At 32.3% G+C, this 27678-nt stretch overlaps 3 protein-coding genes and 1 pseudogene across 6 annotated transcripts; all 4 read right to left on the bottom strand.

Moving 5' to 3' along the window:
• Nucleotides 1-341: 341 nt before the first annotated feature.
• On the bottom strand, nucleotides 342-4050 carry LOC8283795 (transcription factor VOZ1). Of its 2 annotated transcripts, none has more exons than XM_048376583.1 (5): nucleotides 3836-4050; nucleotides 3256-3482; nucleotides 3001-3162; nucleotides 1618-2110; nucleotides 342-1402 (listed from the first exon to the last, which is right to left on the bottom strand). In XM_048376583.1, exons 2-5 carry the CDS (start codon nucleotides 3475-3477, stop codon nucleotides 882-884), a joined length of 1398 nt encoding a protein of 465 aa, XP_048232540.1. In that variant the 5' UTR covers nucleotides 3478-3482; nucleotides 3836-4050; the 3' UTR covers nucleotides 342-881. The 2 variants fall into 2 exon arrangements, with proteins under 2 accessions (XP_048232540.1, XP_048232539.1); XM_048376582.1 differs by having other exon boundaries at nucleotides 3253-3482; nucleotides 3836-4049.
• A 7026-nt stretch (nucleotides 4051-11076) lies between these two features.
• Nucleotides 11077-11655, bottom strand: LOC107261732 (annotated as a pseudogene).
• A 230-nt stretch (nucleotides 11656-11885) lies between these two features.
• LOC8283797 (OPA3-like protein) lies at nucleotides 11886-15275 on the bottom strand. 3 transcript variants are annotated; one of them, XM_002525112.4, is made up of 6 exons: nucleotides 15068-15271; nucleotides 14838-14953; nucleotides 13643-13777; nucleotides 13283-13369; nucleotides 12335-12521; nucleotides 11886-12149 (listed from the first exon to the last, which is right to left on the bottom strand). In XM_002525112.4, exons 1-5 carry the CDS (start codon nucleotides 15078-15080, stop codon nucleotides 12363-12365), a joined length of 510 nt encoding a protein of 169 aa, XP_002525158.2. In that variant the 5' UTR covers nucleotides 15081-15271; the 3' UTR covers nucleotides 11886-12149; nucleotides 12335-12362. The 3 variants fall into 3 exon arrangements, with proteins under 3 accessions (XP_002525158.2, XP_025014193.1, XP_015578404.1); XM_025158425.2 differs by having other exon boundaries at nucleotides 13292-13369; nucleotides 14838-15275; XM_015722918.3 differs by having other exon boundaries at nucleotides 14838-15269.
• An 8616-nt stretch (nucleotides 15276-23891) lies between these two features.
• LOC8283798 (trans-resveratrol di-O-methyltransferase) lies at nucleotides 23892-25762 on the bottom strand. The gene is made up of 2 exons (XM_002525113.4): nucleotides 24888-25762; nucleotides 23892-24379 (listed from the first exon to the last, which is right to left on the bottom strand). Exons 1-2 carry the CDS (start codon nucleotides 25653-25655, stop codon nucleotides 24077-24079), a joined length of 1071 nt encoding a protein of 356 aa, XP_002525159.1. The 5' UTR covers nucleotides 25656-25762; the 3' UTR covers nucleotides 23892-24076.
• Nucleotides 25763-27678: the final 1916 nt, after the last annotated feature.

The raw sequence follows: 27678 nt of genomic DNA, 5'->3' as shown, positions 1-27678 counted from the left end.
GAGTCAGAATTTTGCTCGTTTGTGAACTAACTCGTAAAATATAATGTTAATGATTTAATATTTAATTTATAATTTTTATATTCTTATTTTAAACTTATTTGTCATAATAAAAAGAGCCCAGTTATTAAAAAGAAAAAAAAGGGCTGAGCTATTTGGGCATAATCCACACGTAGGTAGAATCTCATTGCTTGTCTTAGCATTCAATCATAAGAAATGCACAAAGCAATCATAGAAGTCGGGGAACCTTATGGTCATGCTCCACTAGACTGCGATGGCCTCTTTGGCGCATCCTATACACTGCAGTGCAAAAGAACATAGATGACCACATTTGGTAGAACAAATTGACAGGAAAACCTGAGTGGTGATGCTTTTAATGTTTTTTTTTTCCTTTTCCTTTTCCTCTCTGTAAGAACAATAATATAAGATCTTCAAAGGCGTCTTTTACTTTTAACTAAACAAGCGAGAGTTTACATGCCTAATATATTTTGAAAGATTGTCACATATCCATCATGATATCAAATGTCTTCTCACCATTGGTATATTCCACTATACACTTGAAGCGGCCACCTCTGATATTTACTTTTGTCCTCAAAAACTAACTGTCAAAAGTGAAGCTCGCTATGCAGACCATCTATGATTTGGAGAAATCACCAGATTTCAGTGTAGCACATTACCCCTCCTCAAGAAAACAAAAAGTTCATACCACTGACAACTATAAAGTATAATAGCCCGGACAGAGGACTAAAGTACCAACTTCTATATTTTCAACAAATTCAGCAGCAGCAATCTTGATATCAAAATCATCAGCAATATGTTTCTAGAATGCTGCTAGCTTCCAAGTTCAAGCAAAGACTGCTCCGACATGTAAAGTCAATCAAAAGCTACTTGGAAGATGATTGTATGGAATCATGGCCCAAGGCTTTAGCATCAGAAGACTTCTGATCAGGAGTAAGATCATCACCTCCAGCCTCAGTTTTTTTATCAGTCCTTGTCCTGGTCTTACTTGAGGGACTATTATCTCCAGTATTATCAGCAGTGAGCCTTCCCATCTTCTTCTGCAGATCAGCAAGAGAATCTTTCATAACTTTCCCTTTTGGAGTCTTCTTTTCATCAACAAACTTGAGTTCCAACCTATATAATGCACAGGCATCAGAGTTGCTGATCTCATATTCATACAAATGCCACCCATAGCAACCTGGAGGTTGTGGGTCCATATAATAAGACCTCTTATACCCCCCAAACTCCTTCATCACTTGCTTTCTGGATTCATGCCACCCACGCCCACTGTAGTCTGGCAAGGATCTCTGCTTCCTACTTCCACTTTCAAATGCCCTTCTAGGCTTATCGAAAAAGAGCCACTCTCTAATTGTTTCACCATCAAGCAAGGAAAGGTCAAATAGCTCTGCAACAATTAAAGCAGCAAATTACCCAAAGAAAAGAAGAGATATGACAGCTTGCTTTGTCATGCTAACTCTCCCCAATCACTATTTAATCATGCCAGTTGCAGTTCAATAATAGTATTGCTTAAAGTAGCAAGCATACTACAGATTTGCTATGTGAAGTCAAAAAGAGCTAAATCAGTAATTAAGCAAAAAAGAAATTGCCGTACTAACTTACCAGTAGCATTCCATGGAGATTTCATACTAGCAGCCCCTTCACATTGTGGAATACCAACATTTTTACCCCGTGTCTTTGCATTAAGAGCAGTAAACAGTAAATTATCCTTCAAACCAATGCCGCTGGGCCGCAAAACTGGAGTCTTACCAGGTGGACCTTCATTCAGAGCCAGAGTAGCATGAAAGCTGCTACAATAATCTTCAAACCATTCAGATCCTTGAGCAGGCCTGGCACAATCCCAGAGTGCACATTTTGGACCCATGAAAGCAGAAGGAGCAGGACCGATAGGCAGGATTGCAACACTCCCTGTGAACTCTTTAGAGTCATTAGTACCAAGAAGGTCAAATCCTTCATCTGAAATGAACTGTTGATAATCCAAGAAAGCAGTCATATCGGAGGTGCTAACCACTGTATTCTGCAAAGTTAAGGAGTTGTTGCATTGATCAAATCCTTGAAAACTATGGACTTGAGTGTCACTGTTTCGGAAGTAGTCCTGAAAAATAAGTGTTCTTATTAGTCGTTACTAAGTATATATATATAAATATACAAGATCAGAAAAACTCAAGGAGCTCTTAAGAAGAACATATTCAGCAAATGGAAGCGATCAACCAAATCAAAGCCTCTGGCAATGACAAAATGACGAACAAAAGTACAAAAGAAGTCAAAGTCAATGTCAAATCAAGCCATTAAGTTCGGCTCTACTCATCAATCATGCCTTTGGTCAAGTTTGACCACACTGGGCATCCAAAGACTTTGTAAATACATGAACAAGATCAAATCAGCACAAAGTATCACTGCATACTTGGCAATCTCATCTGGTTGATCTTGAAGTTTCACATGAAAAATTGTTTGGACTGTATAAATAAGGCGTAATATCAGTAGACTTGCAAAAGAGGAAATTTGATACTACATGAGTTTTATGATCATTATCCTAAATTGATTTCACTATATAGGCTTCGGTTCAAGTAATAGTTATCATTTCACAGAAGTATGATAATGCACCAAGAGAATAAGACCTCCAAGGTATAGGACATGCATACAAACAGAAGCATTGAGTTCCAAAGTAAAACATGTAAAAATGCATTATACTTTAAGAAACATAATTCAGAAACCATTCTTGACACTTTCATTTTTATATGCTGCCTGATTCTTATAATATATGATTTTCCTCTCTTTCTCCTTTTAAATCTCCCATGAGAAACCATCAAATACACATGAAAAAATTAAATTTTCATTTATCTTCAATTATAGGAATTGGATTCTAATTTTTAAGACATTGAACATGACATCATATAAATATTAGCAAACAGAGTATGAAAAAGTTCTACAGTTTCCTGAATAGCATCCCGGAACATAAAAGTCAACCTAAGAAGGAGATCTTACATCTTCAAAAGCTGTGAAATTGCCAATATTAACACTTTGAATATTAGGCTCAGGCTTCAGAACTGATTGTTCTACCAATGGACTAGTCGCATCATCTTCTTCTTCTTCACATAACTGCAAAAGGCGGCCTATATCTTCTGAGAAAGTCCCAAGGCTACCACCCTACAAAATAGCCATCAGCGTTAATATCCATCATAGATTCCTTTATCAAAACAACAAAAACCAACACTAGAATTTTCTGAAAATACTAACAACCAAAGATGAGGCAGGAGAAGGTGCATCTAGCTCAGCTTTCCATTCACGGAGACTCTGATACACCTGTTCTTCCAACACAGCAACATCACTAGCTCGACCTTCCATTCTTGCAGCTTGAAGATTAGAGAATCTTTCTTGAAGATCATTGAGCCTGTTCTTTGCATTGTCTAACAATAGATTGTGAGATACAGATGCGCATTTACTCTTTGTACCTTTCTGCATTTTCCCTAAGAAACCAGTAATCAAACACTTCATCATCATCAGCGGTCAATCCGTACACAGAAAAACAAAACCCTTTATTATTTTCAACGTTATTCAATCCCTATCCCGAACAACCCTCAAAAACAAAAAGTGCCACAATTAGCCATCAAGAAACTATAAACATAATAGCAATAACAACAGCGAACAAGTGGTATCAATTCATCAAAATTCATAACCTTAACTCATTCTAAAATCTTATATGACAACAACTAAGAAGCCAAATGTGCTTGAATCGCCTCATAAGAGAGAAAAAGAAAATTAACGAATTAACGAAAATAGACACCCAAATCAAAATATTGAAAAATAATAATAAAATTACCTCTGCAGAGAAGTATACAGAAAAGAACTGAGCCACAGATTTCTAGTGGGAAAATTGAAAAGATGATAACTTTGAAAAGAAGACGAAAGAAAGCACTTTTCTTTTGGTGCTTATCGATTTGGGAGAGAAAAGTACTTCATTTTTATGCAACGAGTAAACTGTTAACCGCTGAGGCGGGTGTTTGTCGGTATTGTCTGTGTTATTTTCCGGGAATGAAAAATAAGAATTGGATAGTAAGTCAACTTTGATCTCAATTACCATATGCCCCCGGCTCATTCTTTTCTTAAATTTTAGGAAAAAAGAAAATATTAAATTTATTATCAATAATTTTCCTGTTCTACAATATAATTCTAATTAAATTTTAAAAAATAATTATTACAAGTCATAGATACAAGATACTATGTAAAGATACTATGTAAAATCTATAAAAATTAATCTTATTTTAATTTTAATAATATATTTATAAAGTTAGATATTTTATTAACTAGTTATATATATTATTTAATTATTGTATGCTAAATATATATTTCTATTTGTTAAATTTTTTATTTATTTTAAAAATTTAATCAGTTATATTTAATAATTATTTAATTAATTTATATAACTTTTATTTATATAAATAATTAAATTATAAGATTAATTGACAATTTAAATTAGTAAATAAATATATAAAATTAATAAAATATTTGAAATATCAATTAATATATATAATTAAAAAAATAAATTTATAATGGTAGATTAAACAAACTTGAATATTACTGATCTTTTTTTTCGAGGAAAAATATTTCTAGTGCAAATCTTTAAAGACGTAAAATTTTCGATATTATTTAGCTGAAAATCTCTCATAATTCTTATTATTAGTATTATTACTAGAATTAAATTAAATATTTTATTTTTCATTTTGAATCAGTTACTTACTGTATTAAAATTGAAAGCATCAAACTAATAACAATTCAAATCTAGATTAAGAAATTATAATCTTTGACTGGGTAATTAAGACGGGCTAATTTAATATTTAAGCCAATCAATGAATGATTAACTTAATATTTTTATTTGAGAAATTTATTTGAATTTTTTTTTTATCATTTACTAATATCAGTATAAATTTATTATTTTTATAATGAATAATTATAGCTTGTGAATAAATAAATTAATTTTTAAAGAAAAGAGATTATTATTTATTAATTACTCGAGGAACAGAGAAACACTATAACAAAATCTGGGATTAATTGATAAAGTTGTCAATAGAATGAGAGCAATTTCAAATGCAACGTCAGCGGCATCTGCTGAACGCAATGCCAAAAGCCTTGTCCTTAAACCAAGGGACAAAGGAGTGAAATAAGTTTAATTTCTACTATCATAATAAATAGACATATAATTTCTTTTTAAAAATTATTCTTGTGGAAGTGAAACAGCAAAGTAAAGAGAAATAACTAAAAGAAATATATTTTTTTTATATATATATTGACCACACCAAATACATAGAGTATATATGACTTATTTAGAACAATCTAGATGATAATAAATATACTGAGATAAATTAGGAGACTCTTAAATATATTAAAGTCATCACACTAATACAAGAGCAAGAAACTCAACAGCTATAAGAAACAAAATATATAATTAATATATAACCAAAAACAATTTTTGGTATTTCCAACACTCCCCCTAAAATTGGTTTTGTGATACAACTCCAAGCTTCAGCCACAGCAGCTCAAAGTATTTTGGTAAATATATCAGCAACATTCTCTTTGCTTCGCACCTCAACAGCATCAATAGTTCCATTTAGAACCTTTTCACGAATGAAATGATGCTTTAACTCAATGTGTTTTGATCTAGCATGGCAAACTAGATTCGTTGCTAGTTTAAGAGCACTTTGATTATCTCCGAACAGCAAGGTGGGCCTTTTAATAGACAAATGAACATCTTCAATCAGTCTTCGAAGCCAAATACATTCTTGAGCAGCAAGAGCAGCAGCTTTGTACTCTGCCTCAACTGTTGAAAGTGACACCGAATGTTATTTTTTACTGCACCACGAGATACCTGTACCACTACATAAAAAGAAATATCCAGATGTTGATCTCCGATCATCAAGGTCGTCACCATGATCAGCATCGGTAAAGCCATGTACCATAAAATCAACTCCCTTCTTGTATAGTATGCCAAATTCTAATGCTGAATTGACATATTTCAAGATTCTTTTGGCTGCCTCTATATGAGGCTTTCTTGGAGCTTGCATGAACCGACTAACAAGACCAACATAAAAGGCAATATCTGGCCGAGTTATCATCAAGTAAAGAAGACTTCCAACAAGAGCACGATAAGATTGAGGATTATCCAAGACAGAACCTTCATCTTTTTTAACTTCAAACCTGCATCTAGGGGAGTGAAATACCTCTTCGCTTGCTTTAAACCAAACCTGTCGACAAGCTTCTTTGCATAGCTCATTTGAGAAACAAAAATTGAATTATCCAGATTTTCTACTTCAAGACCAAGAAAATGACTTAGCTTTCCAAGATTTTTCATCTCAAAACGAATTGAGAGTTCCTCCTTGAGCTTACTAACTTCTTTCTCATCATTACCCGTAATTATCATATCATCGACATATAAAAGGACAATCACATGTTGTTCTCCATATTTCTTAACAAATAAACTTGGATCTGAATGTGAAGAAGTGTAACCACAAAAATTTAAATATTGAGCAATTTTTTCGTACCAAGCTTGCGGTGCTTGTTTCAATCCGTAAAGAGCTTTCTTGAGTTTGCAGATAAAATCTGGATGAATGCTTGAACCATATCCAGGTGGCTGCTCCATAAATATTCTTTATCAAGTTCTCCATACAAAAAGGCATTCCTAATATCTAGTTGCCATAAATTCCAACCATAGCAAGCTGCTAAAGAAATTACAACACGCATGAAAGTCATTTTGGCAACCGGACTAAAGGTTTCCTCATAGTCTTCTCCAAATTTTTGAGGAAATCCACGAGCAACCAGCCTTGCTTTACATCTGTCAATGCTTCCATTTGCTTTTCTTTTTATCTTATATACCCATTTGCAGGTAATAGGCTGCACATCTTTAGGTTTCGAAACAAGAGTCCAAGTTTCATTTTTCATTAGAGCATTAATCTCTTCGTCCATTGCAATCTCCCATTCTTTAACACCTTTAGCATCTTCAAAACAAGATGGCTCCTCATCATCTAATGGTGAAGCAAAGAAACAAGAGTAAGAGCTTGTGAAACTTTCATCTCAAAAAACGGGCAGGTTTCACAATATTTTCCCTTGATCTGAGATTAATACCATGAACCTTAGAGGTGCCCTCTCTTGGTTCAGTTTGTTCTTCCATATCAGAACTCCCCCTTTGTCTTTGTTCTTCCAAGTTACAAATGTTATGACCCGTGTTGATGGAGTCAAAAATAAAGTAGTTGTTTCAGGTTGTGCAACCTCTGATTCAACTGTAATTTTGCTGTAATAAGAAGATAACTCATCAAATACTACATCCCTTAAAAAAATTGACTTGTGAGTTGCAGGATCCATGCATTTCCAGCCCTTCTTTCTTTCATCATACCCAACAAAAATGCATTTTCTTGCTTTTGCATCTAACTTACTCCTTTGTGACTCTGGAACATGAACATAACAGATAGAACCGAAGACTCAGAGGTGCTTGACAATCGGCCTTTTCTCATACACTTATTCAAATGGAGTTTTCATATTTATTGGACTAAGAGGCATACGATTAATTACATATGCTGCACATTTCATACCTTCTGCCCATAGAGCTCTAGGCAAATTCTTTGCATGCAACCAAATCTTGCAAGTTTCCACCAAATGTCTAATCTTCCTTTCTGCGATGCCATTTTGTTGCGGTGTTTCCGCACATGAAAGCTATCTTTTAATTCCATTTTGTTGACAGAAAGTAAAAGATTCATCATAAGTGAACTCACCTCCATTATCATATCTCAATCTCTTAATCTTTTTACCAAGTTCCCCTTCTACAGTCACTTTGAATTCTTTAAACACATCAAGGCAATCTGACTTATGCTTTAGAAGGTAAACCCATGTAAATCTTGAGAAGTCATCCATAAAAACCAACATATAACAACAGCCAGAATATGAAGGAGTTCTAGTTGGTCCCATCAAATCACAATGAATTAATTCTAAAGGAGATTTGCACCTGGAATGAGATCTTTGAAATGGTAGCCTGTGACTTTTACCGTATTGACACCCTTCACATATTTCACCACCACCAAAGCTGGTTAAGTTAGGAAGACCATCCACCAAATTTTTTTGAATCATAACTTTCAATTTATCCATATTCAGATGCCCGAGCCGAGCATGCCATAGAAGAGCAGTGTCAGTTCTAATGATGTTCTCAATATAGGAAGTGGAGGGAGAAGTAGACAAAACAAACAAATTATTGATTCTCTTTCCAGTATGAATAACATAAGCTTTTACCTCTTGAAAGTTGTGAAGAAAGTTTACTTCATTTGGGCTAAATAATACATAATGACCAGCATCCACTATATTTGACACCGACAAAAGGTTCTTCTTTACCCCTGGAACATGATACACATTTCTCAATGTAAGATCTTTACCGTTATTTTGATGAATAACAAGAGGATCTTCTTGCTTCACCGGATGAATCGAATTGTCAGCAGTAATGATAACTTCACCTCCTTCATGATTTTGTAATTTTAAAAAGTTGGATTCATCACCAGTTATATGATGATCGTAATCAAAATCCACAATCCAATCTTTTTTAAGATTAATTGAAGCTAAAGCATTAGCATTTGTCATCTCCGTCAGAAAACATGTCGTCCAATCTTCTTCATTATTTGACCCTTTTTCTTCCTCCTTACACTCAACTCGGTTGTTCTCAATTCCAGCCACATTACTTTGTTGTAACTTCACACGATAATTTTTTCTCATGTGTCCAATTTTGCCGCATCGGTAACACTTGATGGGCTTCTTTGGATGATTAGATGACCCCTCCTTTTCTCTTCCTTCGTTCCTCTTTTCCTCCCTTCAATTAAATTTCCTCCTAGCAAGTAGAGCACTTCCTTCTTCAGCTTTGACAGACACTTTAGCCATTTGACTAGCTAGTGACTCCTGAGAGGACAAAAATCTTTCAAATTCTTCCAAAGATGGTTGTTGAGTCCACCCTTGAATGGAAGTAATGAATGGAGTATATTCTGATTTCAAACCCCAAATTATGTGTCGCTTCATTCGTGCCTCAAAAACTGGTTCACTTGGCTCCAAGAGAGAAATCTCATTGCATAAATTCTTCACTTTCAGAAAGTACTGACTTATGGATAAATTTCCTTGAGAAGTGGTTGTCAACTCATTCTCTAACAATTGCAACCGAGCCACATCCTTCTTGTTGAACAATCTGTCCATGGTCTGCCATATCTCGCTTGCTGACTTGCAACGAATGATATGCTCAAATAAACCATGAGAAATGGATCTCTTCAAAACAAACTCTGCTTTTGCATTTTTGACCCTCAATTGCTTAAAGACGTCTGCATTTCCAGCAGTGTTTTCTGGTTATGTGACTTATGTGCCTCCAACAACTTCCCAAAGATCCTCACCAACAAAATAAGACTCCATGCACGTCCTCCATACCTTATAGTTTGACTGATTTAACAGTTTAATACCAAGTCCAACAACATGACAATTGCTATCCATCTCTAACACTAATTGCTTCTCTTCATAAAAGAATCTTAAAACAAAAACAGCCTTCAAGACTCTGATACCATGTGAAACAGAAACAGTAAAGTAAAGAGAAATAACTAAAAGAGATGTATTTTTTATATATATATTGACCACACCAAATACACACATATATATATGACCTATTTAGAACAATCTAGATGATAATAAATATACTAAGATATACTAGGAGACTCTTAGATATACTAAAGTCATCACACTAATATAAGAGCAAGAAACCCAACAGCCATAAGAAACAAAATGTATAATTAATGCATAACCAAAAATAATTTTTGGTATTTCCAACAATTCTAACTAAAACTAATATAATTAATAGCAATAGCGTTAGCGATGGTTTGGTAAAATCGACGGTGATAATAAAATAGAAGTAATAATTATTTATTTTAATTTTTTGATAAAATATATAAATTAATGTATAAAATTTTAAAAATTTAAATTCAAAACTTATTTTAAATATTAGAAATTAATATATATATTTAAATTCTATTTTATTTAATTAATTTAAATAATAAATATGATAAATATATCCATAATTCTTTTTAAAATCTAAATTAATTTATCTTTTAAATAGAAATTATAGGTCTATTTATGAAAATAATTAAAATTAAACTTGTTTAACCTGAACTATAAATTTAGATAATATTTAACCCATTATTCTTAAAAGAAGACATCAGGGAGCCTACTCAGTTTTTGTTTTATTTGCCAAAAAACTCATCCCACAAGTTCATATATTAGCTTCTTCGAAGCTCAATATTTTATTCAATTAAATGATAAATTACCATGTGCTAATGTTGTTAAAAAATAAACTTAAACGACTTCAACACTAATAATAATAATAATAATAATAATAATAATAATAATAATAATAGTAATAAGAAGAAGAAGAAGAAGAAGAGCAACAACAATAAAAGTGTAGTCGGTCAATGTCTAAGATAAAAATAATAATTTTACTCTTATTATCGGCGGTGGATGTGATATATGCGTTTAATTGCTACTAAAAATAGAGCTTAATGTTTTCGAGAATAAAAAATGCAGGGGCTTAATTTATAGAAATAAAAGTATAAGAGTCTGTGTCAATAAAAATTGAAAGTGCAAGGACGTATATATATATATATATAAATATGCAGATTGCCAAAAGAGAAATCCTTTTTTGTTTTATCAGAATTAAAGATAATGCTTATCTTTTATCGGAGACATGGAGCAAAAGAAAGAGTATTGTTTGATTGATTTGAGCTCTTAATATTTTGCAGTGTGCGCGTGAGATGCTGATGTCTTGCTACGTCAGCTAACTGAAGACTTTGTACAAATTCTTCTTCTGCTGATACATGACAATGTAGGAGTCATTATCTTATAGTCACTGAAACCAGCATCTAAAGAAGAGTTTGTTGTTCCTCTCCTTACCGCCATCTTTAACACATCAATTAAAAGTTGTGTTTCAATATACTCATAATCAATTACTTGTCGATCCTCCAAAACCATATCCATAATAATCAGTTTTCCTCCTTTCTTGCCTTTGCTTGCTTCTTTACTTCACTTAAGTATCTCTAAGCATTCCTCATCGCTTCAATCAATGCATAATCCACTGTTTTTTTTTATCAATAATAAAAATCACTAGCCATAGCTTCATTAAAAGAATTGTTCAGCTTTGGTTCATTGCCAGCATATACTCCCAGAACCCCATTCCATGAGCAGTATCAAATGGAGTAGCATCATCATTTTGATACCAAGTGCTCATATAATGCCATGGTTATGTTAAAATGGGGTCAAGCATGGCTAGCAAGAACAGTGCAACACTCAGAAGGTTGTCCTTAAGGAGGAGTTTAGATGCATTGGTAAGAACATACCCTTCTTCTTCATCGTTTTCTTCAATCTTTGCTTTAGCAAAGAAACCAGAATGAATCAAAATGCGCATTAGGCTAGGGATACATCGGGCTTTGGCTGGATGGATGGGTCTGCTACGGCTATGGATGGTATCAGGATGTCTAACTGAATTGCAGATTTAAGAGACATTGAGTTTATGAAGTTGAATATATGATTCCAAATATGTGCTTAAGCTTGAAGCAGCTCGTGAGCATCATGTTTTCCATCAGCCATCTTTAGGCTTTCTTGATCACAGGGTGTTTGTATTCTCAAATAATAATAATAATAATAATAATAATAATAATAAATTATAAAATTGCAGTTGCTCAATGTTTAAAATAAAAGTTTCTTTACTCTAATTAAGTGTGATAATGCACTTAATTGCTATTAAAATAGAGCTCATTTTTTACGATACTAAAAGTGCAGAGATTCAATTTATAGAAATATAATATAAGGACTCAATATCAACAGAATTTAAAGTGCAAGGACCTATATATGCAGTTTGCCAAAAAAATATCTTTTTGTTCGTCACAATTAAAGATAATGTTCATCTTTTATCAAACTTGTGAAGCAAAAAAAACAAAAAAAAACAGAGTATTGTTTCTCAAGTTCCCTGAGTATGTGTTGAGCTCTAAATATTTGTGCTGTGCGGGTGAGATGCTGATATCTTGCCACGCGAGCTAACTGAAGCCTTTGTACAAAGTATTGCGCCCTCAAATCTTGAAGTTCTGCAAAATAAGGCAAGGAGAAAATGATTAAAAAAAGTGTGCAATGACTTTTCCATAGCTACTAGTGTACAATGCTTCATCTACAAAAGTAATTTATGTTGGAAAAGTGATTCAGCTTATGTGAATTAGCAACATAATTTTCCCTCCAGAGACTAGCAACATAGGAATGTAACTTAGTTCTTAACTTTGTGCTGCACTCGATTCTTGCAGTGATCATTTTGTATTTGCTTTTCCATTTTCCAAAGTATGGCCATGCTTAAAATTGAAAAATCCTGCAAGCTTTCGTCCTTTTGCCAGTTCTTCTATCTCTTCAAGTTTCTGTTTAAGAAGCTCAACTTCCCTTGCTAATTCTTCATCTTTTTGCTTCATCTCCTGAAACAATAGAAAAATGATTGCTCAAGTATAGGCAGGTGTTTTGGTGCATGTTACCAAAGCTGAACACCACAAGCATGGGCACGTAAGTTTCTACCATAATCTGCTAATGTAACCAAAGAAACAGATCTTCACATTTAAGAAAAGCTAAGTTGTATTTTGATTTGCAGGCCCTCAAGATTATCGAATTTCCGAACAATGGGGAAAGGCATCAGTAGGTCACATCCCAATACCAGTCCCCATATTTTTACCCAAACTATGGAACAGAGTGTTCAATACTTTATAGAAAGCACTTTGTATTTTCTAGTTGATGCTGCCTATTACACCCTTATTTCACATTTTAGTAGCAACTCTGTTGAAGAGTACACATTACACCGACTTTTTGACAGATCCATTTCCCATAAGGAAATGCCACACTGGACCCACTATGTTTTGAATTTTTATATGCTTTCTAGCTAAACCCATGCTTACATACTGACAAGAAACAAAGTAAATGCCATTTTGTAAGGTAGGGGAGTTATGGGAGTATGAGTTGATGAACTGATTTACTGCCACGATTAAAAGTCTCACCATCTTAGCCATAATTCATGCACCTCTGAACTCATTCCCTACCTGAATGCCAACAAAATAAAATAAAAGGAATACCGGGCAATTAATAGAGATCATACTACTCCTTCAGAAATATGCTTAAGAATGTTAGAGAATAGTGTCAGAGGATCCATTGCACGAATAAAGCAAGTCAGGATGATACAAACACATGCCTGCAATACCTGTATTCGCATCTCCTCCTTTCTGGCTTCTGATTTGGAACTTCTTTGGACTTCAAAAACCACAGCACCTGCAGCAACCTGAAGAAATAGGAACTACATGATCATCCAATTTATGAAAGGTAAATTTAGAACTATGGTGCCCTTGATAAAAATCCTATCTCTCCTACTCCAGACATAGATACAACCCTGAGAGGGACACACCAATGAACACAAATATTTATCTTTGATGGACACTCGAGCAAAAGAAGGCAAACGCACCACATAAATACACACAAGAAACCTAAGTTGCCCTTATGATCATGGTTCTACTACTATGTTAGACTAATAATTGGAATTCGAATATAGCAATACCATAAACACAAAGAGTTCCCCAAGAAGATCAGCGGCAGCTTGGACAGCCTTCTCCTCATTCAAAGGACGTATTGCAACGTTAGTTGCATGACCATAAATGCGTCTTTGCACAGTTGTTGTGAATCGATGATTTGCCTAATATCAAAATGAGCAAATTCAAAACTCTGAATTTTATATTCCAAATTACGTAAAGGATGTATACATTACCCTAATGCATCCAAAATTTAAAGAAGTGCACACGCATATATGGAAAATTTGCTTCAGCTTAGCAATATGCATCTCTATCTCTTAGTTTTTTTTTTTCTCTTCTCCTTCTTGTTTGCAGCTAGGAAAATAGATAATATTCAACCAAATAGAAACTGTACGAAGACAGATAATACTCAACCTAATAGAAAGTGTAGGAAGACAGATAATATTCAACCAAATAGAAGTCATTGTCCACATTTTTTTGAACAAATCATGAAATACACCAAAGATAAGATAAAGAAAGCTGAATATCAGCATACAAGAATTCCTAGCTCGTTATAAAGAATTTAATTACAAAGTTAAAGAATCATTCCTCAATTATTGAGCAAAGAATTTCCGTGCAAGAATAGATTTCAGAAACAATAATTAATTGAAGGCCACAGATTTAAAATTTAAGCATAAAATTAGCAAAGATATGCAATAGACAGAGCATATAATAGCAAAGAATCTGGTATCGCTTTCAACAAACCACAGCACATAAACATAGCTCCAATAGCTGCTTAGAAGTATATTTGGTCCAGTAAAAGGATTGCAGTTAGTTATCTTAGTACTAAATGTGATACACATAAAAAAAGGCATACGATCCAATTACAGTGACAAATATTACACAAATTAATGATGTTTTGGACCATAAACCTATCTAAATATTGAGGGGAAAAAGAAAACATAACAGCATACACATTCATATTGTAAGCAGAAATAGACAGGTTTCTCTTTATCCCTAAACATATATCGAAAACCAAAAATGCATCATAAAGATGGCAACCTATATAAGAGAAAAGGAAGGTTCCAATAACTAAAAGAATCCGCATTCAACAGTGATCATCCTTCTAAAGCAATAGCAATGAAGCAGAAAAAATGGAAAAAAGCACCGAATAAACCAGTAAACAAAACAGAAGCCTAATTAAGCGAAAGAAGGGAAAAATAGGAGAACTAAAGAAAATAGAACCTGTGCAATGTTGATTATGAACTGACGGAACCTGGGGTGCAACCCTGCTTCCTTCTTGAGGCGATTGGCTATGGGCTTGCAAAAGGTTTTGAGAGCAAGCGTTCCTAGCTTTACTACTGGTAAAATCATAGTATCTGTAAGTTACGTTTTCACTAATTCCTTACCCCTACGAGACAATGAATTTAAACTGTTTGATGAAATAACTCAGAGAATAAGAACGAGAAGAGAACCCAAAATGGCCATCCTCGAGAGCGGGCATGGAGTTTTCTGGACTGCATGCTGCTTTGATCACCTTTTAGAACAAAAAGTGGGTTTCCAGTGTAAAGAGTGGGCATGGATGCTATGCCATTAGCTGTAAGGGAAAAAGAAAAAAAATCAACTAAATCAGTCAATATTTGTCCAACTATTTTGCGACCAAAATATAGTAGATGCCAATCATATCAACTTCTAAATATTCCTGTTGAATAACATTAACAGTAAAAATATGGCCACTAAAAACGTTGACACGATTATGTTGCCGTTGCGAGGTTATTTGTGACTTATTACCGGAAGTCGTCGTCATATTAGTATTTACGCGACGAAACCATTTTTTGCTGCGAAATGAAAACTTGCCGTCTATAAGATATCTGGCGACAAATATTTAAGTTTATGAGATTGGTTATCTTTTCATGCTCTTTTACGACGAGCACTTTCTCTGACGATTAGTTTTCTTATATTTGTATTTATTAGATGAATCTTTGAACTCTTTACTTTTTTGTGATTTAAATGGCCTAATTACAAATTAAATCTGAATGTTTTTTTAATAATTTTATCTAATTATTCCAGAATTTTAAAATAAATATTTATTTTTTTAATTTATTTTCAAAAATATTCTCTAATAATAATTTTTGAAATTCTATAGTAAAAGAAATGGTTTATGAAATCAATTGTGCTTTCTGAAAGAATATTAATTATAAATTAACAAAAATAATTTATCTTAGACTTAATAATATGACCATTAAAAAATTTATGTATGTATATTCTTTCACATAATTTACATTTAAATACAATAGATTTTTTATTAACTCGCTAATTTTTATGTTAGTAAGTAGAATTGACTTGTCATGTCATTTTTCTCACAGTAAGATTTCAAAAATTATTGTCGAAAAGGGTTTTTGAAAATAAATTGAAAGTATATGTATTTATTTTAAAATTTTGAAATTATTAAAAAGTGTAAAGTAAATATTTAATTAGTAATTAAGCCGATTTAAATTTAGTTAATCAATATTTATATTTTAGTTTATTATTTTAATTCTTCAAATTAACACCACTTGATTAAAATGTAATGCGTATGTGATAGATTGGGAGATAAAAAGATGCTATTTGTTTATTAATATTTTAAACCTCGCTAGCTAAGTTATTTGTGATTCTGGGCATTTGGCATTGAAGTTGGAAAATTTTATTTTCTGAGAATTTTTTGAGAAAAGCAGACAAAATAATATTTTTCTAAAATAAATTAAAGGAAAACAATTTATATAAAAAGAAGTTAATATATTAAATAAAGATTTTAAATATAATTTTTCAACACCAAATAGTAATTCTAAATACATTCATTTATGATTATTCACATGAATGGCTTTAAAATTTATTGGGTTTATTTATTTATTTTACAAACTATTATATGTTTAATTTATAGTTATTCCTTATGGTAATTTTAATAAATAGATATACCAACCGTATAACTTTTAACTCGGTAATTTTAACTATTAAAAGCGAAATTAAAAATTACTTATCAAATTTATAGATTGTGCTTATGGAATGGGTGCAAGAAAAATTAAAACGACAAGAGTGGCTTCATTCAACCTAAATTTGAACTCATTGCAGTACAAAGACATATGACCCTATCCGATATTTTCTGTATTTCTGTTCTGTTAAACAAAAAAATACATATATTAGGTGGTGAATTGTTTTTATTATTTTTAATTCTCTTTGAGTTATATTATTATTTATAAGTGGAGATTTTGAATTTTTTTAAATGAGGAATAAATTTATTTACCAATTAGCTTAAGTTTTCTCAATTCAGACTTTCTGGACAATTATTATTTATTATTATTATTAATACTATAAAAAAGGCTCACAATTTGGAAACAAAGAAAAATTGTTAAACTAAATGACTCTAGCTGCTGTTATAAGTGATTTGAATAAGTCAAACTAGGAAGATAGTTTATGTTTCATTGTAGTAGTTTTCTGCAAGTTAGTTGTTCCTTCACCTGTATAAATAAATGAATATGATGATCAATGATATATATTCCTTTCATCTCATATATCCTATTCTAAATTTTTACCTACAAATTGGTATCAGAACATTAATATTAAGGGTTCTGTAAGATTCATAAAATAAAAACATAAAACCCTCAAACACATACAACCACCAAATAACCTACACACAAGCATAATGGAATCATAAATTTCTTTCACTACTATACCACCACTTGTATTACATGGAACAAATTATTAGATGTTAAGATGGAAGCATATCTTGATGCTCATGATTTACGGGAAGCGGTTGAAGAACCAAACAACCCAATGATTGCTCAGATGAAAAATCATAAAGATAAGAAGCTAAGAAAATCCAAAGCCATATTAGTTTTGTTTACAACTGTTTCATATGTTATTTTCAACAAAATAATGACAATGAAAACAACTAAAGATATCTGGAATTTTTTAAAGCAAGAATATGAGGGAAGTGAAAGATAAAAGGAACACAAGTTTGAAGTTAATTCGAGAATTTGAGATGCAAATGATGAAAGAGTCGGAAAATATAAGATTATGCAGACAAGCTTCTAACTATATTCAATAAAGTAAGACTCTTTGGTACTGTTTTCTCCAATTCTAGAATTATTCAAAAAATTCTTATAACAATTCTTGAAAAGACTTGAAGTTACAACCATTTTCCTAGAAAACTCGAGAGACCCGTCAAATCCAGAACAATGATAGTGGTAAGAACAAGGAAAAGAGGAATAACAAGTCAGTGAGTTACAACAACAACAGCTGCAGCAATAACAAAACCTCTTAAAACTTTTCATCATGTCCTTATTATAAGAAAACTAATAATTTATAGACGAAACGTTGGTGGAGGCTAGATGTAAAATATAACAAGTGTGGACAATTATGACATATGGAGAAGATTTATAAATCTTCACAACAACAAGGGAAAGCAAAAGCTGCTATTGAATAGGTCAATGAAGAACAACTTTTCATAGTATCTTGCTTCGCCACTTCAAGCTCAATAGAAAATTGACTAATTGACAGTGGTTGTACAAACCACATGACTTATGATCAAGAATTATTCATAAATCTTGATACAACCTACATCACCAAAGTTAAAATTGGAAATGGAGCAAAAATAACTATAAAAGGCAGAGGAACTGTGGCAATTGAAGGCTGCAAGATTTGAAACTAATCTTTGATGTTCTATATGTTCCTGAAATTGATCAAAATCTGCTGATTGTTGGTCAGTTACTGGAGAAAGGCTACAAAGTTCTCTTTGAAGATAAAAGTTGCATGATTAAAGATTCAGATGGCAAAGAATTGTTTAGAATTCAAATACAAGGCAAAAGCTTTACTATGAATTTGATAGAGGAGGAGCAAGCTGTTGTGCACAAGGTTGAAAAAATAACAATGCTTTGACATAAAAGGGTGGGGCATTTTTATCATGATGCCTTGCTTTACATGAAGAAAAATAATCTTGTGCAAGGGCTGCCTAAATTAGAAGAAGAATTACCTACATATGCCGCTTGTCAATATAACAAACAAACAAGGCTGCCCTTTCCAAAATGAAAATCTTAAAGAGCAATAAACAAGTTGTAATTGGTGCATACGGATGTGGAGGACCTTAGAAAATACCATCTTTGAATGACAGTAAGTACTATATTGCTTTCATTGATGTTTATATGAGAATGTGTTGGATTTATTTCATGAAATATAAAGCTGAGGTTGCTGACATCTTTTACAAGTTTAAGGTCAGATAATGGAATTGAATATACATCTAGAAAATTCAATAAGTTTTGTGAAGATGTAGGCATTGAACACTAATTGACAGCACTTTATACTCCACAGTAAAATGGGATTGTGGAGCATAAAAATAGAACAATAATGGAGATGACGAGATGTTTGCTTCATGATAAAGATCTTCCAAAAAAGTTCTAGGCAGAGACTGCAAATACTGCATTTTTTTGCTAAACAGATTACTGTCAAAATCTCTTTTGGAAAAGATTCCATTTGAAGCATGGCATGGCTGCAAACCAAAATTGCTAAATTTGAAAACTTTTGATTGCTTATGTTTCTCTTATATTCCTCAAGTCAAAAGAGACAAACTTGATAAAAAAAGTAGAACTAGGAATCTTTGTAGGCTATAGCTCAACATCAAAAGCTTATAGAATTTACTTGCCACAAAGCAACAAAGTCATTGTTAATAAAGATGTGCAATTCCTTGAGGTAGAAAATTAGAGCTGGGAAAGTAAGAAGCAACTTGAGTTTTAAGAGGAGAATGAAGATGATGTGAATGATCAACCTGTTAGAGGAACCAGATCACTTTCTGAGATCTATCAAAGATGTAATGTTGCTTTAATGGAACCCGCAGGTTATGAAGAAGCTGCAACTAATCAAAAGTGGATAGTTGTAATGAAGGAAGAACTTAAGATGATTGAAAAAGGCAAACATGGGAGTTGGTGAACAAACCTAAACATAAGAAGGCTATAGGCATCAAGTGGGTTTGTAGAACCAAGCTTAATTATGATGGTTCTATAAACAAGTATAAAGCGAGGCTTGTTATGAAGGGATATGCTCAGATGTTTGGGGTATATTTCTCAGAAACTTTGCTCCTATCGCGAGATTGGATACCATAAAGATGTTATTGGCTCTTATTGCACAAAAGGGCTGGGTCATACATCAAATGGACGTTACATCAGCTTTTCTAAATGGATACTTAGAGGAAGAAATTTTTGTAGAGCAACCTGAAGGATTCGTAGTTCAAGAATAAGAGAAGAAATTGTATCGACTGAAAAAGGCCTTGTACGGTTTATAACAGGCTCCAAGATCACGGTACAACAAAATTGATGCACATTTGATAAATTTAGGCTTTGAAAAGTGTCTAATTGAATTTACTCTATATATATCAAGAAGGTTGATGAAAAAATACTTGTGGTATCCTTGTACGTTGATAATTTACTTATCACAGGAAGCTCTCAGGCGCTTATTGACAAGTGTAAAGAAGGTATCAAAGATGTTTTTGAGATGTCTGATCTTGGAAGAATGTCATTTTTTCTTGGCATGCACATACAACAGAGTCAACATGAAATCTTTGTAAGTCAAACTAAATATACAAAGGAGATTCTCAAAAATTCAAAATGGAGGATTACAAGCCAACAACAACTCCAATAAATCAAAAGAAAAAATTCAGCAAAGAAGATGGAGCTAAAAAAGTCAATGAAGGGCTGCATAGAAGCTTAATAGGCTGCTTAATGTACTTAACCGCAACTAGGCTAGACATTATGCACGATGTAAGTTTGCTGTCAAGATACATGCATTATGCAAGTGAAACTCACTTTCAAGCAGCAAAAGGAATCCTCAGATATGTCAAGGGAATGATTGACTATGAAGTAAGGTTCCAGCAAGTCAAGAACTTCACTCTTCATGGATATTCTGATAGCGATTTTAGGCTGGAAGAGCTGATGACATGAGAAGCACTTTAGGTTATTATTTCAGTTTTAGTTATGGAGTCTTTTCATGGTGTTCAAAGAAGCAAGAAATCATAGCATAGTCAAGAGCAGAAGCTGAGTATGTAGCAATTGTAGCAGCTGCAAATCAAGCTCTTTGGCTTAGAAAACTCATGGCTGATTTTTGCATGGAGCAAAAGGAGAGTACACATATTTTTATGGATAACCAAGGCGATTTCGATTGCAAATAATCCAGTGTTTCATGAAAAAATAAACCACTTCAAGATAAAGTTTTACTTTTTAAGAGAAGTACAAAAGCAAGGAGAGGTGAAGTTGATTCATTACAACATAGAAGATCAAAGTGTTGATGTTCTAACAAAAGCACTACCTAAAGCAAAGTTTCAATTTCTCAGACAAAGCCTTGGTGTATGCAGCTTCTAAGTCAAGGAGGAAATTGTTAGACTAAATGACTTTAGCTGCAGTTACAAGTGATTTGAATAAGTCAAGCATTAATTGGACTATGACTTGTTCATAATATAATTTTGTAAAAAGATAGTTTATGTTTTATTATAGCAGATTTTCTGCAAGTTAGTTGATCATTCATCTGTATAAATAAATGAATTTGATTATCAATGATATATATCCCTTTCATTTCATATATCCTATTCTAAGTTTTTACCTACAAAAATAAAACGAGGAAAAGGTCAACACAAGCCAAACATTAGCCTCCTCTAATGGTCTCTAGGCCAAGAAACATCCCAAATTTCGCTGTCCAGAAGGTATTTAATCTCCGGAGACGCATTACTTAATCTCTACAAAAAGGCATTATGCAGCTCATAAGTAGGGCGACTCTCCCACCTGATTTCCTTCCCGGGAAACATGAAGAACTTGCACTTTGAAATGCCAAGTAACAGTATAATGTGATGATTAGAGTGAAAAAAGACTGACAATCAACTCTTTTATTGAGTCATCATGCATGGAATCAATTTTCGAGATAATCTTATGAGAAAACTTTGGATCATATATTTTCTTAGCCCACAATTCAGCCTGAACAGGATTACATCCTCCGAAGTTAACATGAACCCTCTATTCGGATGTCAGTAATACCTCTAGCTCTATTCGCAAAGCACTTCAATTATCTGTTGAACGTTGTTGTCCAATCTGACTCTGTGAATGCAACTTTGGGCAAGCAAATCTGATATAGCTAGACCGTGGTGTTTGCATTCTCAATTCTGCTTAATTGAAAATCTCACAAAAAGGCTGAACAACATGTCCTTCTTGCTTACTCGTCCTTACTTCAGGTGAATGGTCTTTCAAGTACCTATTATTCCAAGCTTTACTATTATAAGTGGTGATAATAGCTTGATGAAGATGACATCTTACTAACTGGACTTCGACTGTTCTAGGTGTATTGTCTTATTATTTACCATTTTTCCTCATTTATTTATAATAATTGTAGATATCTTTTTCACAGAAAAGAAAAAAGGACAACCCTGAATGCTGTCAATGATTTATATAGATTTGGCTTAACGTGCATGAAAGGAATTTTAAAGGGATGTGGCATAAACCTTTGATGTGAAAGGTCAATAACTACTCTCTATTTGAGGGGACAGTTATAGCCACCAACTCTCTTTGTTTGGGAAAAAAGTGGGTGCGGGAGAAAGCGAGGGAGAAAGAAAATTAAGGGAGAGAAAGCGACCGAATAAAAAAATTTAGTTTTCATTCTTCTTATTTAGAAATGAGTCAAATTTTTGAAATCGTAATTATCTTTTTATTATAAATCAAATGATAATTGATTCTCTATAATAATTAGGGTGTTATAATATTCTCCATTTTTTTAGGAGATTGTATAATATTTTATTTTTTGTATATGAATTTAAAATAATTTTATGCATATATTTCAGATTTTATAAGTTAAAAATTCATAAATATGGACTATGCAAGTTCATATGGCTTAGAACTGGAAGTAAACAACAAGAATTATCAAGAGATTAATGGGCAAAATGAGATTGAGCAATTGACTACTGAGGTGTTTAACTCCCACGAAGAGCTTTTCTTGAAAGTGTAAAAAGTTCTTACTTAAATTAAAGATATGCAAAAACTAAAAAAATAATAAATATATAATGAAATGGCTTTTCTTTTTTCTCTTAATTTTTATTATTTTTAAATTTTTTTGGCACAATTTATTTTATTTTATTTAAATTGAATAATTTTAATTGTGTTATCATATGGCTAGTGACAAAAATAATTCTTATCATTATTGAATATGATTTTTTAAAATTTTATATTACCATCTTATTCGTTATCGATTATTGTTTTAGTTAGCATATATTACATTTGTGTAAATTACAGCTAAATGTGGAGCTTTCTTAGTAGCAAAGAATAAAACCTCATGTTAATATTTCATAGCTTAATTGATTATTACAGGTTATCAAGATCTTTTGATTAGTTAAGGAATGAGCACATTTTGATTTTGAAGTTAAACGGTAGATATATATTTGGTTCAATTGATCAATGTAGCTGATAGTTGACAATTTATATTAGATAGTTTATTTATATAAATATTTGATAAATATTTTTAAATTATTATTTTTAATATATAAATTGATCAATATAGATATAATTTATATTTAAATTAAAATAAATATTAAATAAAAAATATTATAAAAAATATATATTTATCATACGACTATAAAAGAATATTATAATATGAAGTATATCTCTTTTTATGCTTGTTTAGTAATTTTTTATTATTTATATTACATATATAAATTTATTTTGTATATTAATTAAAATTGGAAAATTAAGATAAATATGAAAATACATATGAAAAAAATATAGATAAAATTATTAATTTATTATGAATAGATATAAAAGATGCGTATTATAAATAAAAAAATAATTTAAAAATTTTAAATAATTAATAGAAAAGATATTTTGTCTTATATATAAAATTAATATATCAGCTCGCTAATGATAGTAGATGATATTAAAATTCTCACTAGATATATTTTATTTAGTTGTTGGGTATAAATTAGATAATAGCTAGTCTTAACAACTGAACCAAACATATCGTTCTTGTCAATATATTAAAGGACAATCTTTTTATTGCGTCTGTAATAATTTAAGGCGTCGCATTAATCCCACCCCTATAAATTATGTGGTCAGTTATTATTTCAATAGAAGAAAGTGGATTTAAACTCTACTATTTTGAGTTTCTTTATAACAATTATATTAAAGCAGATGAATCAGATAAAAATTTTAACCATTTTTTTCGTTGTAGTTAGATTATGAAAATATGCTATGAAATACATATACATATAGATACTTAATTCCATTTAAAATAATTAAACAAGGATAATCAATCAATAGCTTCTATTTTACTAATACTATGAGGCACTCTTAACATAATATCATAAATATTCAAATACAATTCTTATAAACATACAATTACTATTAATTACTAAATAAACTATAGAAGTACTAAGAAATAACAGGCTCACAATCTGACAAGGATCAAATTAATAAAAGAAAAACACCTTATTAAGGATAAACTTCAATAACAGACCTTAAACCCAGTATAGGAGTTATCTTATAGTCACTGAAACCAGCATCCAGAAATAGTTTACCCCACTCCTTTTTGTTCCTCTGCTTACCAGTTTGTAATGTCATCATTAACATATCAAAGAAAAGTTGTGATTCAATAGACTGATGATCAGTTACTTGTCGATTCTCCAATACCATATCAATAATAATCAACTTTCCTTCTTTGTTGCCTTTGATTGCTTCTTTACTTAGTTTAAGTAGCTTCAAACATTCTTCATCGCTCCAAACATGCATAATCCACTGCTTTTTTTTTTTTAACAAATATAAAAATAAAAAAGGTTTTTAATTAGAGTTTGAGCTTACAACTAGAACAATGATTTTACATGAATTTTTAAAACTGATTCCTGTAAAAATTTAATTAATATGTCAATTTCATTAGCACAATCATCAAAATTATGTTATTATTTTTTAGTTTAAATGAATATATCAAGAACAAAAATATAAGAACTGGAATATATACCTAATAGGAGCTGGATAAAACTAAAATCAGATAGTTAAACCTGTATACTATTTAAAATTATCATATCACTAGCTATGAAATTAATTTAGTAATTAAAGTAAAAGGTCATTTTCAAAATTGTTCATTTTTATAAAACTCAATATATACAAAATCAATTTTTAACTATTGCATTTCTGAGATCTTACTGTTGTAAATGCTTATAAATTGAATGACTTGTATCCTATCCTTGTTTGAATCAGAAAAAGAAAAGAAGAAAAAGGTATATAAATTGTAGTTGAATTAATATACCTTGAGTAAAATTGCATCTGCAGGAGGAACCCCCTCAAACATGTCGCCTGCCACATATTTCAAGTTTTCACTGCCTGCCAGACCAGCCACTACATGTGGAAGATCAAATACAATGCAGTCCAACCGAGGAAATGCTTTAGCTATGGCTTTAGCCATAGTTCCTGTGCCACCTCCAACATCAACTAATGACTTCAATCCCTCAAACACTCCCTTGTACTCATCAATCAATACTCTCATGACCAGCCTTGCATCACTAGCCATAGCTTCATTAAAGAAATTGTTGAGCTTTGGTTCATTGCCAGCATACTCCCAGAACCCCATTCCATGAGCAGTGGTAAATGCAGTAGCATCATCATTTTGAAACCAAGTGCTTAGATAATGCCATGGTTCTGTTAAAATACGATCAAGCATTGCTAGCAAGAACGGTGTTACACTGAAAGGATTGTCCTTAAGGAGGAGTTTAGATGCTTTGGTAAGAACGTACCCTTCTGCTTCATCATTTTCTTTGAGTTTTGCTTTAGCAAAGAAACCAGAATGAATCAAAATGCGCATTAGGCGAGGGATACATCGGGCTTTGGCTGGGTGGATAGGTAAGGCAGCAATGAGCAGAGAAAGAGAGATGGGTTTGCCATGGCTATGGATGGCATCTGGGATGCCTAGCTGAATTGCAGTTTTAAGAGACATTGAGTTTATGAAATTGAATATATGATTCCATATATATGCTTGAGCTTGAAGCAGCTCCTGAGCATCATGCTTTCCATCAGCCATCTTTAGGCTTTCTTGATCAGATGATGTTTATAGTTTTCAAATAAATAGATGCAATTAAGAACACAGAAAGGGGAAAAGCGTTGCTAATGCAGGGCGTTAGAACCCACCAATATATAGATGAATGATAGTTGTAATTTGATCCATCCTAAAGTGAATTGCACTGTGTAATACTATTTAAATATTTATTTTCTGTCCATGTCTTATGCATTAGTTTATTGTACTTAATATAATTTATATGATAAAGGAACAAAATTAAATTTAAAATCATAAATATTTTCAACATTTAAAAGCTAAATAAAGAAAGAAAGATATTTGAAATATAATAGTTTTTATATTAATCAAGAATCATAATGTATTCAATGAACTCCTAAAATTTTCCTAGCCAATCAATTTTATTAAATTGCTCCCCGAAGGAATTTTGATCTTATTCCTAGCACTTTGTATTTTCTAGTTGATGCTGCCTATTACACCCTTATTTCATATTTTAGTAGCAACTCTGTTGAAGAGTACACATTACACCCACCTCTTGACAGATCCCTTTCGCATAACGAAATACCACACTGGACCACCATGTTTTAAGTTCTTATATGCTTTCTAGCTAACCCATGCTTACAAACTGACAAGAAACAAAGTAAATGCCATTTTGTAAGGTAGGGAAGTTCTGGGAGTATGAGTTGATGAACTGATTTACTGCCACAATTGAAAGTCTAACTATCTTTGACATAATTCATGCACCTCTGAACTCATTCCCTACCTGAATGGCAACAAAATAAAATAAAAGGAATACTGGACAGTTGATAGACATCATACTACTTCAGAAATATGCTTAAGAATGTTAGAGAATAGTGTCAGAGGATCCGTTGTGCGAATAAAGCAAGTCAGGTTGATACAAATACATGCCTGCGGTTCCCTTATTCGCATCTCCTCCTTTCTGGCTTCTAATCTGGAACTTCTTTGGATTTCGGAGACAACAGCACCTGTAGCACTCTGAAGAAAATAGGAATTAAATGATTATCCAGTATATGAAAGATAACTTTAGAACTATGCTGCCCTTGATAAAAATCCTGTCTGCCCTACTTCAGACACGAACGAAACCCTGAGAGGCACACACCAACAAACACAGATATTATCTTTGATGCACACTCGAGCAAAAGAAGGCAAATGCACCACATAAATACAAACAAGAAACTTACGTTGCCATTATAATCAAGGTTCTTCTGTTGTGTTAGATAAATAATAGAACGAATTCGAATATAGCAATACCATAAACATAAAGAGTTCCCCAAGAAGATCAGCAGCAGCTTGGACAGCCTAGTAATATGCATCTCTATCTCTTTTCTTAGTTTTTTTATTTTTTTTCCCTCCATCTTGTGTGCAGCTAAGAAGATAGATAATACTCAACCAAATAGAAATTGGAAGCAACAGACATGGAGTCATCGACCACACGTTTAGATCAAATCATGACGTATATGGAAGATAAAAAAGGCTGAATATCAGCATACATGAGTTCCTAGCTCGTTATGAAGAGTTTAATTACAAAGTTAAAAAGAACCATTCCTCAAAGTATTGCAGCAGTGACATCTAAGGATTAGTTATCCTAGTACTAAACGTGATACACATAAAAAAGGCATATATGATCCAATTCCAGTGACAAATATTTTCTTTGATAAAGATTACAGTGACAAATATTATACAAACTAATGATGTTTTGGGCCATAAACCTATCTAAACATTGAGGGAAAACGAAAAAAAATAACAGCATACACATTCATACCGTAAGCAGAATAGACAGGTTTTTGTTATTTATCCCTAACAATATACCGAAAACCTAAAATGCATCATAAAGATGGCAACCTATATAAAAGAAAAGGAAGGTTCCAACAACTAAAAGAACCCGCATTTGACAGTGAAAATCCTTTTAAAGCAATAGCATTGAAGCCATAAAAAAGAAAGCACCGAATCCAATTTTGAAAAACCAAAGGAAAATTCCTATATAGAATACTAGTATAGATAAATTCTGTTA

The sequence above is a fragment of the Ricinus communis genome, chromosome 7 (genome assembly GCF_019578655.1).
Source record: "Ricinus communis isolate WT05 ecotype wild-type chromosome 7, ASM1957865v1, whole genome shotgun sequence".
Classification (NCBI taxonomy): Eukaryota; Viridiplantae; Streptophyta; class Magnoliopsida; order Malpighiales; family Euphorbiaceae; genus Ricinus; species Ricinus communis.
Note: the sequence above shows the minus strand (reverse complement) of the source record. Positions and strands in the feature narration are given on the sequence as shown.